This window comes from Melanostigma gelatinosum, assembly GCF_949748355.1.
Source record: "Melanostigma gelatinosum genome assembly, chromosome: 7".
NCBI lineage: Eukaryota > Metazoa > Chordata > Actinopteri > Perciformes > Zoarcidae > Melanostigma > Melanostigma gelatinosum.
The window spans coordinates 14,037,053-14,051,043 of record NC_136640.1 but is presented as its reverse complement, the minus strand read 5'-3'; the positions used below and the strand labels follow the sequence as shown (position 1 = coordinate 14,051,043).

General features: G+C 41.0%; 2 protein-coding genes across 6 annotated transcripts in view; both read left to right on the top strand.

Annotated features, from left to right (window-relative positions):
- Window positions 1-10,159, top strand: part of schip1 (schwannomin interacting protein 1) — a gene marked incomplete at its 5' end in the record, with an annotated part of 182,476 nt that extends 172,317 nt beyond the window's left edge. For all 5 annotated transcript variants that reach the window (XM_079272228.1, XM_079272230.1, XM_079272229.1 and 2 more), the window contains 6 exons: window positions 641-759; window positions 2,353-2,470; window positions 3,123-3,320; window positions 7,330-7,453; window positions 8,132-8,225; window positions 9,205-10,159. In XM_079272228.1, coding sequence (XP_079128354.1) covers window positions 641-759; window positions 2,353-2,470; window positions 3,123-3,320; window positions 7,330-7,453; window positions 8,132-8,225; window positions 9,205-9,256 — 705 coding nt within the window. In that variant the 3' untranslated portion in view covers window positions 9,257-10,159. The remainder of the gene's footprint in view (window positions 1-640; window positions 760-2,352; window positions 2,471-3,122; window positions 3,321-7,329; window positions 7,454-8,131; window positions 8,226-9,204) is intronic.
- A 1,698-nt stretch (window positions 10,160-11,857) lies between these two features.
- On the top strand, window positions 11,858-13,493 carry il12a (interleukin 12a; the record flags this gene model as incomplete). The annotated part of the gene is made up of 7 exons (XM_079271593.1): window positions 11,858-11,876; window positions 12,000-12,145; window positions 12,268-12,354; window positions 12,672-12,713; window positions 12,951-13,094; window positions 13,180-13,221; window positions 13,353-13,493. The coding sequence occupies 7 exons, from the start codon at window positions 11,858-11,860 to the stop codon at window positions 13,491-13,493; spliced, it is 621 nt and encodes a 206-aa protein (XP_079127719.1).
- Between the last annotated feature and the right edge of the window lie 498 nt (window positions 13,494-13,991).

Below are 13,991 nucleotides of genomic sequence, written 5' to 3'. Positions count from 1 at the left end.
AGGAGGCCAAGCGAGAGCGAGGCTGGAAATGTGTAATGTTCGGATACTTGCAGATTTAAGAATGTGTGAAACGGCTATTACTGCTATTCCTCTGGAGTTTACCATCAGTAAACTTGATCCTGTGGGAATCCTTTATGAGAAGACCTACTTTGTGTGTACGTGTGTATGTGTTTGTGTGTGGAGGGGGGGATGGAGGCTCACTGATTCTCTAAGACAACAGCACCACCTGCTTGTGACTTCTGGTAATGTCAACTTGTAATGATCCCAACCTAGATATTTCACACTTTTTTTTCCAGTACATCAGCTGACTCCGCACTTTGTATCAGACCTTGTTAGGATGACACTAAAGCTCTTACTGCAACCTAAGAGGAGGCGCCTGCTATTAATATCCTTGTACCCGTGATTTGGACTGTCAAAGTGTTCAGTGTAGCCGTGCATATAGTCGTGTGGGGGTGGGGTGTACTATATATAAGTACCTGGGCCTGAGGTGCCATGACAACAAGCATCCCCACTGCTGAAGAGTATTTGAGGAAGACACCTAATCCCCACCAGCCTGACCTCTGACCTCTGACCGCAATTGTAATAGTGACATAAGTCATCAAAAAGATGGTAAACTTACATTGTGTTTCTCCTGTTACAGGCCCAAAAGAATGAGAGGGAGTCCATCAGGCAGAAGCTGGCCCTTGGCAGTTTCTTTGACGATGGGCCGGGCATCTACACCAGCTGCAGTAAGAGCGGCAAACCCAGCCTGTCCTCACGGTAAGACCTCCGTCATATTACTTCATTCTCAAACAATAAACGTGTGACTGGTGGTTTTTCTCGTATTTTTTTTTTGTGGCTTGTAGTTTAATGTTTAAGATACATAAGCTGTGTACAACAGTTACAAAGAAATGGAAGGCAAATCTAAAAGGTACATTCACGGGTACCAGTAAAGAGACGACAAACAGGAAGGAAGAGAATGACTGTAAGCAGAGAGGATTTGTGCAGCGTGAATGAGCCACACACAGTCAGCCTTTGTGGCTCTCACTTCCCAATAGACCCACACACACAGATGCTACTACCACCTCCTACATTGTACCTTACTGGAACTCGATGTTCTGTAAACTCTCTGCTTCTTTTATTCTTGTGATTTGAATCACGTGGATTTCTCAATGTTGCTGCAAAGGGTTAATGACTGATTGTGATGCTTAATGCCTCATCAATGATTATATGTCATGGAATGACAGTGATGTGTAAAAATGTGTTGCACTTTTACTGATACTGGATTTTTGAGGCTGATACCACGATCAATATTTGAGAATTGAAGAATCAGATAACAACGTATCGGCCAATATTCTTATTTCTTTTACATGAAACGTTTTCATAAGGATCTCTTGTATTTCTTTTTTAAAGAATTGTGGAAAAGTAGTGCCTGCAAGCCATAAAATGTATAAAATAATAGCCTTGCTCCTATGTGGTTTGTGTATAATTACACAATTATAAAGATTTGTGAACAAGATATGGACTGAAGCAGTTAAAAGATGAACTTCTCAAACAAACGATGTCATGGTGGGACTCTTAAATTACCTCAAACATATCTTTGGTAATTCTGTACTGCAATTTCTTTCTACTTGTCAGCTGACATATTTTCCAATAATAATGCAAATATAGAAGCAATCAGCTAATATTGGCAGATATGTAAGTCAGGCTTTACACTGTAAAGGCATTGCATTATATTAGCTGCTAGTTGTCAGAAAAGTTAGTAAACACTTTCACAGTCTGTTAAGTTTGAGTTACAGGGAGGTGCTGGATGCTGCCAATCCCGAATAAAACAATCGACCACGAAGGTCCTATTTTAATTTGGACTGATTGGATCTATGCTGTGGAATCAATCAGCTCTGTTTGTAATTACTGCATTGAAAAGGTAGCTTATCGATCCACAGTGGGCTGGATCTACACCTAGTGATATTCTGCTGCTCCGTGGCAACAAAAACAACCCCACAGTGCAGGCAGATTGGATCAGATCTACCGGAGGCTTCCTGGATCGATCCATATTGAAGACAAGAGGGGGGATGATTAGAAACCCAACCCACTCTTTAATTTTGAAGGCAGCTCGCATCTGTTCGGATCTTCTTTCCATTTTCCTTCATTTTCTTTCTCTCTTTATCATATGATGTAGTACACACAGTTCAGGGTGCACACTCATCACAGGTCACTTGTTTTAGCAGCATTGCTGTTGACATTGCTGTCTGTTTAGGCCTCGGTCCGAGTCAATTACTGCAGAAAGAGCCAACATTTGACTGCCTTGACTCTTATCTGCATTTAAGCCAATATTAACATGTTGTTTGCATCTATCTCTGTCTCTCCCTGCAGGCTGCAGAGTGGGATGAACCTGCAGATCTGTTTTGTCAATGACAGCGGCAGCGACAAGGACAGCGATGCAGACGACAGCAAGACAGAGACCAGTCTGGACACACCTCTGTCCCCCATGGTACGCCCCGATGTTCACCTGTGCACTTTGAAGCAGGCAGAATTATAACCGTATTTCACCAGGATTAAAGAAAATGACTTGCATCTTTAAATTACGATGAAATGTGTATTATGATGTACAGGGTTAATAGTGTCAACGTGTTAAGACGTGAGCTTGAGACAGATCAAGAATGGAAGCGGTGAAGCTCGTGAGATATTCATGATGAATCAGAGAGATAGCTGGCGGTTAAGTTTCTCTATCAATGTCTTTGCTCACGTTTTCTGGCCTGTTAACCAATTTATGGGCAGCAAATGGGAGGTGAATTGGAACACGCTCGGCGTGGCCATGGATGACTGGCCACATTAACCTCCCGTCAGCCTGAGACACATTTAACAGAACGAGAGGGAGAAAGAGAAGATTATCATCTCTTTACATGTTCATCCGTGCTCTCCTCACATCCCATTTGATGTAAAACGACGTTCCTGTCAGTGTGTAAAATCGAAATGCCGAGAATACATAAACATTAATTATCTGACCTGGTCTTTCTTATCGTTCCTTTTCTCCCTCATTTCTTATTCTGTCCGTTGCCTCTTTCATATTTGATTCCAACTTGCCATACTGATCTTTTCTCGCTCTTCCTCCTTTTCTTCGCTCTTCCTCTTCCTCCCTGCAGTCCAAGCAGAGCTCGTCCTACTCGGACAGGGACACCACAGAGGACGACTCTGAGTCTCTGGAGGACATGGACTTCGTAAGTCGACAGAAGAAGCTGCAGGCGGAGGCGAAGCTGGCCCTGGCTATGGCCAAACCTATGGCCAAGATGCAAGTGGAGGTGGAGAAACAGAATCGCAAGAAGTCACCAGTGGCCGACCTGGTCAGTACTAGAATTACAGAGCTATGCCTCCTTTGACCGTGACGTTTTACATTAACAAGGATAACTTTTGCAAAAAAGGAAACACCTGTCTAATTTTCTATATGATTCCCATGTTCTTATACATTACAGAATGTGTGTAAATGTAATGGCCTGGACCAAGAGCTATGTAGCTTTATACAGATGTGGTTAGCACGCAAATACAACACAAAATCAAATTGCTGCAGAAACAAGAGATCCGCTGATTTATTGGAGTTATAAAAGTAGAGTTCCTCCAAAAAAAAGGCAACGTCATGACTCATGACTACTCTATATGGAAGGGGTTTCATAGTGATGAACTCACAGAGCCCCTCAGCTCTACAGCATCTACTTTATAGCCACTTTCAATTCATTGTTCAGGTTTTCTGGCCCACGACTTTACTCTTTCAGTTCATTCGCATCGCTCTTGTCAGTCTAGTTTTTGGCAGACAAGCAGCTTTTTCAGCAAAAATGTGCCGTAAGCTACCTGCTCAGCACCAAACCAGACAAAGAAAGTTAGTGACTAGCTGGGGAAGAAAGTGGAACATTTATCAGTTAAAGATAAATAAATTATTTTCTTTTTCATGGAATGTAGGCCTGGGACATGTGATGCAGCTGAGAAATCAGCCGGCACACTTGGTATTTATGAACTGTTGTTTCCTGACACCTCTACCTGCTCCTGATGACGATTTTAAAGCAAAAGCTTGAAACAGCAGGTATTGAGCCTTTTGTTGCTTTAGCTTTGTATAAAACTCATACACACAAGCTGATCCTTGAAGAAGAAGGCTTTGAAATGAAGTCATGAGCAGAGAGCCACCAGATATGATGTCGAACACATACAGTAAAATGCTTTTGATTTTTAAATTGTTTGACCAAAATGTCAGACATATTATGGTCAACATGTGACATTCAATTTCTTATTATCATTCATTAGTCAAATTACATGAGAATAGATGGGTGGGATGTGTTTCAGTAACATATGAGTGTTATATGGGTGCTGAACGTGTCACATACAGTATATTTTGTGATGATGTCACCTCTGTTGCATCTCTTCCTCTGCCTCCGTTGAGTGGAAGGAAGGTGATGACGACCCTGTTCATCATTATTTCATCCCTTAATAGCTGCCTCACTGCCTCTTCCGGAGCATCCACATTAACACATTCACACGCCCACACTGTCAGACTTACACACACTATATTTCCACCCGGACTTGCAGGCAGAACCGCTTTACTTATTCAGAGAAGGAGGGGGGGGCAGCTCGGCCAGATCCATCGATAATTCATACGCCGGAAAGCATTGGCTTCGGTGTTTAGGGATGTAGCAGTGCTCAGCAGTCAGAAGACATCACTGTCACATCCAGACCGAACACACGGTGAATAGTAAGATGTGTTGAGGCCGCAGCCGTCTGCCGTGTCCGCAACACTAGAGATCTATTAAACTGTAATAGATCAGTGATTGCTAATAAGGGGGTACTTCGCAATGGCCTGGTGTGTGTGGGAGTGTTGTGGAGTAGCTCAACTACTGTAAAAAAAACAAATTGAAATTATGAATTGATTGAAAAAATATACCAATCTTGATAGGAACCTTTCGCTGAGTCAGTTGGCAACCAGTTGATATAGTTAGCTGGAAGTAAAGGATAAATGGTTTTAATAGTCGGCTAAGAGAGGGTAAACATTTGAAATGATAAAAGTAACAGTAATAGTTCATCACACTTAACCGAAAAACAGTTGATACAGACAGCTAAACGCAATGGATGAATTACGTTCAAATAAATTACGTTCAAATAAACAGTTCAAATTGTTAGCTTAGAGTTAAGGGTTAAAAGTTCAAATGGACAACTAAACTAAAAGTAGTGTATTAAGAGTTGAAATAATTATCGACAGCAAATGGCGACATGTGACATAATTAGCTAGAAGCAGTGGATAAATTGTTGATATAATTAGCTGTAAGTGATGGATAAATGGTTGAAAGAGCCACCTTCTGCCCCTTATAGTACGCAAGGACATGCACAATGGATTTGTATGATTATACGGTGATACGGCTGCCAGTTGGTTTAATTCAGTTCCAGCTAAACTGGATTGTCCTGCCCGCTTGTCAAGAGCAAACAATGGGAATTCGGCCAGCACAGTAAGCCTGCATCCAACTGTCTGTGTGCTGGGAGTGTGTGTGTGTGTTTCCTCAATCGGTACACACAGAAACGCTGAGAGAAAGCAAGAAAGTCATCGAGAGAAGGGAGGGGGAGAGATTTAGATGCTCCTGTTCAACCTCAATATTCTCCACCAAATTCATTCAGAGAGAAGTGGACTGTCGTTCCTCAAGCTGATATTGAGTCATTGAGGTTAGTTTGCTGGTATTGAGCACTCAGTTGGTAATTTGTCATTTGACATATGATCACAGAAACTCACACATCAGTCAGCGGACTGGCCTGTTGAGTCGGGACTAACACCGGTCTCCAACCTTTCCCACGAAACTTTGTCTTTGACATCACATCTCTCTCTATGTCACTCTTCAGTCTCAACCTTTCTCGGGTCACAGAAACTGAAACTGACATGTGGTACAGTTGCATCAGTGCCAATGTGAAAGTGAAAGAATGCAGAGAAACTAGTTCGAAGAGCCAGCCAGACGCTCCTCGCAGGGCAAACACTTAAGAGCGTGGCACATGCAAAGAGAGAGCGCACACACTTTTCTCACCTACTGTTTGTCAAGATTGGAGATGAAGTGGGAGGGAGAGCGAAAATGGGTGTTGGAGGGGAAAGGAGAAAGAATGTAGAACGGTTGGATGGGAGTGTTGACACGAGGGAGAGTCTGGTAAACAAAAAGCAAATAAAAGAGAGCACACGTGATAGGTCGTAGTTGTATTACATATTGTGGCTACGCTCTCATGTTGATTGAGAACATGAAGCAACTGCTGGTGGCAATTTACACTCATTAACACATTCACAAAGCCAGCTCAGGTCATAGTCATGCAATAATTGGCACAAACACAAGTCTAAAACTTCCACTGCCCTTAGCATTTTACAAAAGCCTTTCATTTTCACTCACAGAGAAAAGGGGTGGAATTTCTCACCCTTTATTGTCACTCCACCTTTGTCTGTGATTACGTAACACATGTGTCACTGCTGTTGGTGAGTGGGCAGACTTGGGATTTTTCAAAGTTCCGGTGGAGAAGAAAATCAGACTTGGACTGTACATTGTGGGGTAAAAGCATTCAGTGGGCTCTCAGGAGAAGCAGTTGCTGGCCTCTGCTGGATAGTGAAGACTTCACACAGTCACTGAGTTTATCTGCTGTTTACTCATATAAAACACAGTCTCCCGATGCAGAGTGGTGAACGCCTCAAGGAGAAACTGGAAAGCTGTCGTTTTTTTTCGCTCAAAAAAGCATCAAAGCAAAAAGCAACGAATCACATAAGTTCAAGCAGCAGATTGAAGTTGAACTTTGTGTCGGTCAACCAAAGGAGCTGACTCTTCCAGTTTCCAGTGCTCTCATACTGACCAGATTCCCAGCATGCTGATTTGTCTTTTTCAATGAACGTATTAATTGTTTGTCAACGGGTTGTTGACAGAAAACAACTTGTTGACAATGTCGATGCAGTAAAAGACATTTCTGAATTCAGTCCAATTTGTATTCTGATTGTTATTTATCATTGAATGATGTCTATGAAAAGGGCAATGAATTTACAACAATACACAGTATATTTTTGTTCGAGGAATGAAATAGTTTGACACATGTCTTTAAAGGTAATTGCATAAGTATCTGAAAAAATTGTTACACAGAAGAACAATTTTTTGCCTTGTCTTGACCTCCAGATAGAGAAAGCACAGTGTTTAACATGTTTTTTTCCATGTGTGTGTGTGCGTGTGCTTGTGTGTGTGTGTGTGTGTGTGTGTGTGTGTGTGTGTGTGTGTGTGTGTGTGTGTGTGTGTGTGTGTGTGTGTGTGTGTGTGTGTGTGTGTGTGTGTGTGTGTGTGCGTGCGTGTGTGTGTGTTTCGGCAGCTTCCACACATGCCTCACATCAGTGAGTGTCTAATGAAAAGAAGCCTGAAGCCCACCGACTTGAGAGATATGACGCTGGGGCAGCTCCAAGTTATAGTCAACGACCTGCACTCCCAGATTGAGAGTGAGTTGACCACAAACACACACACAGTACAGTACACACACACACACACACACACACACACACACAGAATCACTGACCTCTACTTTCAATTGCAGAAATGAGCAAGAGAGCAAATGGGGAAAAACATGCACATGCATAGTGACCCAAGTTAGTCAGTTCACAGAACTGTACCAGTTAGCAGCTTCCCCTGAGCATTTACTGTCACCGCACTGTACAGATCATTGAGCCTGCTACTCAGGGATGAATAATCTCTCATCTAACATAAAACAGCTCCAAAAATCCCCATGAGTCCAACATCATGAGCTACTTTTTCCTTGCAATACAGACTTTCCCCTCATATCTCTTTTCGGTTCTTATTATTTTCTGTCAAAGCTGAAGGGACAATAGCTAAAGCGTGTGATATGAGAACAACCACAACCACCGATGTGTTGTCTGTCAATGCTTCGAATGTATTTGATTACTTTGTGAGGTCATTTTATGAACCCATAATGGGAGATTTCAGACAGATTTCAGACAGCTGCACACTCTCCACAGTATATCTTGTGGCTTTAATGTCCATCTGTTGATGTCACTGTGATGTTTAAAGTATTTCCATCTTGTAAATATGATGCGGACAAATTGAGTCTGTAGCCTTACATGGTTTTTTTCTACTATTTCTCATATTATCTACAACTCCAGGTCTGAATGAGGAGCTTGTACAGTTGCTGCTGATTCGGGATGAACTACACATGGAGCAAGATGCCATGCTGGTTGACATAGAGGACCTCACCAGGTGATGACGCACTTAATGGCAAACGTATTCCCTGGGTTTACCATGATCGTTTTTACTCATATGGTGTATTAGAGAGAGAGAAAAAAACGTAATTTAAAGAATAAGATTGGAAGGAAATAGTCTCTACTTTTGTTGTTGTAAGAAACAAACGATAGTCGTCCTTTCTGTTTCTCCTATCCTGTCTGTGGCTCTCGGCCTCAAGCCCAGTTGTTCCTACTGGAGATGTAAATAATAAAATATACAAATGTGTAGTTTCATTCACAAAAGAATGCAATGTGATTTCTTAAAACAGCTGGACACTGTAGTTTTTAGGAGTACTCCACCGATTCAGCATTGCACTCCTATAAAGTTGCCAGACTCATGAAGTACAGTTTTCTTTCTTATCAAAGGAATCAATGCTGCAGAAAGATATTGTACATTGTATTCCATGCATTTTTCTTGCTTTCTTCCAACAGTGGACGTAATGGCACAAACAAATTAGTTACACTCAGCTTTAGCTACACAGACAATACTTGTGACGAGGATCCATTTATTATAAACAAGAAGGCGCTCTAAAATCGAAGGACAATGAGTCTTAATCCTGGTCTTAAAGAGGATATAGACTTCAAATATAGGCTTCTGTCTTTTTCTTTGAGTCTGGGTCATGTGATTGCCTCCCATTAATTGTTTGTACTATACGCAGTAGGTGTGGCAAAACCTGTTTTGTTTGTTTGTTAAATGCCCTGACGAAGACCTACAGCGTTCAAAACATGTTGGCTTTTTCACTCCACTACAATCAGGCTTTTTTTTTAATTCCCTCCTCGTTTTTCTAAGATATTGGAGTGCCTTTCTGTTCATCCAAGAGCACCAGACACATTTTGACTTTGGTTGAGGACACAGAGCAACCAGTTATCTTGCTCTCGTAGAGTTAATTCATTGTTGGTTTTGATCTTTTCTTTGAAAAATATCACCCCACTTATGTTCCCTTTCTCCTTTGCAGGCATGCCGAGAGCCAGCAGAAACATTTGGCTGAGAGGACCCTATCCAAATAAGATGCCCGTACCCACTCCACCCTGCTCCACCCTGCTCCACCCTGCTCCCCTCTGCCAAGCTAAGCTAAGCTCCCGCTCCAAACCAGACTTTTCCCCTCTGGCCATTCCACCTCTGCCCCGTGTCGATCCAAATCCTGCCCGCTTGTCCCAAGTATTTTTGCTCCTTGCTGCTTCCCCTTCTCCCCATGTCTACCTTCCTGTCCACCCCACTGACTCCAGTGGAAGCAGCAGCAACGAAGAAGGCCACCCTCTTTCGTTAGCTTCTGTGGTTTTCTCCCAGCGCTGAGGACGGATGAGCACTTCCTGCTTCCTGGGAGAAAAATAAATTGATTGTGTGTTGTCATGGATTCTGTCCCCAGCTTCCTGTGCAGTGATCGGCCTTGCTTCGCTGTCGTTTCTTTTTAACTTTCTACATTCGCCACTAAATTATAACTGTCAAATGCAAAAATTGTGGGGAAAAAATTAAACAATAGTGAAAAATTGAGTAGAAAGTAAGTCATGAGAAAAAGAAACAACATTGTACAAAGAAAATTAAAAAAAAAAAACAGATGGAAACTAACTTCTTCAGACCATTTTAAGTTGGACAGTGATTTTCAAGTATTTCAAAGTCAACCTGTTTTTATTCTGCACAAATGGTAGTTTTCAACTGAGAAATGTTTATTTGAAGGTGCTAAAAGAGTGTAAAGGAAACATGCCTGCCTTGTAGTGGAGTCGTAGCTTTTGGTAATACGTTCACTCTAATTGCTCTTCAACATTTTGTGAATGTTGATTTTCTGACACGAGTCATTTTAAATGAATAAGTGTGTTAAAATCGTTTTCATCCTACTGTAATCAAAAACTTTATTTGAGGAAAGAAATGTTGATGTACAGATATGTAAAATAAAGAACAAACTTTGTTTCATATATGTTGGTTTTGGTGTGCAGTAAGTTGAATTCATGTTGCTGCAAGACAACTGGATGAAGAGTTTTTGAAGAGAGCTTCCTTTTTCTCATGAACATAGTAAGTGTAATCAGCGGTCACAGCGGGAATATAAAGCACCACCACATCACACGTAGCATGACTCATCTCCCTCTGTTTCGGTCTTGCCTCATCGTGACATTGTTTGTCTCTCACTCTCTCATCTCGGTTTTTACTGCTCTTAAAGGGACTCATTATAAATGTGGACAGCCCCTTTAAAGTCATAATTAGGAATTTCTGTTGACTTATAATATACGATGAATGGTCAGTTGTGGGCCAAGGTTTAAATGCACAGAAATGATGGCTGGAAGGTTTAGTAATGAATACAATGTTATTTTTCATGTAAATTATGATCAATGAATTTCTGGGAAACTCCCCCCCTCTCTCCGGGTGGGTCTTCTGCCTGATCATATACTGTATTTAAAGAGTCATTTTCAATCTTTGGTGGTCCTATGTTGAAGCAAGTGAAAGGCCAGGAAACTCCATGTTTCAGAGAGTGAACTGTCTTTTGTGTGTTAAACACAACAAGTGGATCTCAGGTCCTGTAAACTGGGACTGGAGGGTGTAAAGAGAGTATGAAGTCATGCTTTATGCATCGATAATATTTCAATTTATTCTCGTTTCAGCATTGTGCAATTCTCAGATGCTGACAAAACTATACTTCAGATTAAAAGTTCATTTTAATCTGTTCATTTAATCATTCATGACCTTGGAAACAGAAGTTGGCAAAACAATCTCCGCATTATATGTAATCTCTGCAAATTAATAAATAAGAAATTAAATGTGTTTTAGCCTCTGAGAGCAGTCATAAATACAGTCATAAACCCACCGCCCACCCGCACTTGGAGGAAGAAATGACCCTCTTCTACACTGACGTTAATCGGAGCATTGATGGATCATACTCCGTGGGTTGGACAGATATGGGACAGAGGTGGTCAGGTCAGGCAGGATCTTGCGGTATTTGTGTGAAGCGTGCTGAATCAAGCGATAATCATCCTGTGAATGAAACAGTGAGTAAGGGATCAACATAAGCTGTCTGGTCCCATGATGCTGATGCACCTGGGTTCCCACATGATGCTGCTGCTGACAGGACCAGATGACCATCACCATGGAGCTACTTGTCGGCACCTCAGAGCTGCTTCCTGCAATTCTGCACGAATAATATATTTTAGCAATCAACTCAATATATGTATTTCCTTTGGGCAGTTGCAAAAGAAGATGATCTCAATAGTTTGTGTAGGCCTATATACACCCATGTGGAGTTAAAGGCTCTGCTCATCTATGAGCCAACCCCTATTCTAATTCATATTCAAACCACTTTCAAACCCGTGAATTGTCTTGTATCTAAATTTAAACTATTACATCACAGTTTGAGTTTACTTTTTCCCGTAGTTGGTTTCTTTCTAAATCTGAGACAAACAATGCCACTTCCTGTTTTCATATGTCAATGTTTTCTGGAAGATTGCCAACGAGGAAATGACAGATGACGTTTTTTGCTGGCGCTCCTGCAGGCGAAGGGATTCCCCCCCCCCCCCCCCCCCCCGAAAACAACATGCATATAAATACAATCAGATATTTGAAGGCAGCAACACATTGCTACTTATCAACCAGACTCGACCAGAGATATCTATCTGATCCGAGACATGACAGGCTTTCATTTCTGTAAGTCAGCGTGAAACACATGCGACTTTCCCATTATGGTTTTACTGTGTTTCAGTCATGAAACTCTCGCGTAAACCCGATATGGACGCATGTGTTGATGCTTGTTGTTCTCTTGTCATGCAGGCTTCGCCAGCTGTGTGCTGCTGCTGACATTGAGCTGCCGCACATCTACAGGACTGCCGGTGCGCACGCGGAGCACAGAAAAGTGCGGAGACTGTCCACTTCTCTTCAAGAACCTGCTGGTGAAAACCACAGAGCTTCTCAGCAGTGTGAGTACAATTCACAACGCCATGTTTATTTCGTTGTGCTGTGTTTGTATTCCTCTGTCTTTCTTATTCTCTGCCACACACCTCTGTGGTTTGTCAATAATGACCCTTATTTTGTATTCCAGGATGTTTTGTGTTATGGCATCGACGCTGATAGAATGATGGTTAGTCAAGCTGAGACAGTACTGGCCTGCGCACCCACTCTGACTCAGGTGACACTTGATGATTTCTCAGAAACAAATATTCTGAACTATCAAATGCTTTTTATCAAATCTTTTAATTTTTGTGTTATGAAAATATAGATTCCAATTATTCTTTTGTGCATATTTTTACATTTTCCAACAGAGGATCAAATTGTTTTTAGGCGTATTGGAAACATAATTTCAGCTCATAGTTTCACCTCAGCTATCACTAATGTATATTCAGCCATGTTGTATAATTAGGTTATATAATCAAGTATATGGTCCAAAGATGTTTACCTTGACCAGTGAAACTAACTGCTCATATTTAAAATGTTTTGACCCCACAGGACTCAAGCTGCTTGATGCAAAGAAATTCATCTTTCAGTGAGGTATGCTATTTCTCTTTAAACCTTTTTCTTTGAATTATCAGACATACTCTTTGTTATACAAACTTATTAATAAGTTCAGGATCTATTTTACTTAAATAAAGCTTTACATTTGTTATTCATCTGCTATTCTACACATCAGAATTAGGATAGTTTACATTATACACCCATTGCATCCCTTGAATTTTATTGTAAAGCAGACAGATGACTGATGGGTGATTTGTCTTGTTTGACTGACAGAGTGAATGTCTGAGGAACATCAGGAAGGACTTGGCCTACTACGCTGCTGCTCTTCAGTCCTACATCGAATCCCCACTCAGAAGTCCAAAGGAAGAAGTTGCACTTCTGAGTCCAATTCTGGAAATAATACAGAGCCTGGGCGAGGTATGTTTATCATGCATGTGTGGGAGGGGTAAAGACAGAATCCTCTGGGAAAGTTGCCTGATGAAATCTTCCTTGGTTTATACAGAGCTGCTCCCTGATGCTGAATGCGGAGAATGACTCTTCAGAGGTATTTTCATATTCCTTGTTTTTGTTTGTTTCTTATTTACTCTTCATCGTTCTGTCTTTAAGAGGAAAACCCTATTGTTTTCTTTATTGTTGTGGGTATTCAGGTTGTTTCCCTCTTGTGTTTTCTTTTAGGAGGTTGCTGCCCAGATGTGGGGAGATGACACCTTCAGTAACAGGCAGAAGATGTGTAAGATGATGAGGGGCTTCCATGTCCGAACCGTCACCATCAACCGAGCTATGGGTTACATCGCCTCAGGAGACCACAGAAAGTAAACATCCTGCAACCTCATCACCATCATCACCATCATCACCATCATTCCAACCCCAATATCTCTACTTTAATATACTACGACTTTAACACTTTCATTTATCACAACTGAACAAGCCAGAACACTATTTATTTGAGATGAACGTATTTATTACATTTATGTATTTAATCATGTATTTATTTATGTATTTATTTATGTATTTATTTATGTTTTTAGTTATGTATTTATTTATTTATTTTAATGGCCTGTGGTGTTATTTATTGTTCTTTAAAATTAAGTCTTTTTTTGAATGAAGTGCTGAAGTTGAAGTGATATTCGTATGGAACTGGGTGCAAATGAAAATGGAATTGATGACACATAAATTAAGTAAAAAGAAACATTCTCTTGTTTTTTTCAAGTCAGTCAACAGTTAGTTACAATTACTCCACAATTCTTTGGCAAGACTCAATAGAAACAACTGCAAAAAAAGAACGAACTGGATATTTGGTGGTAAGTTTTTTAA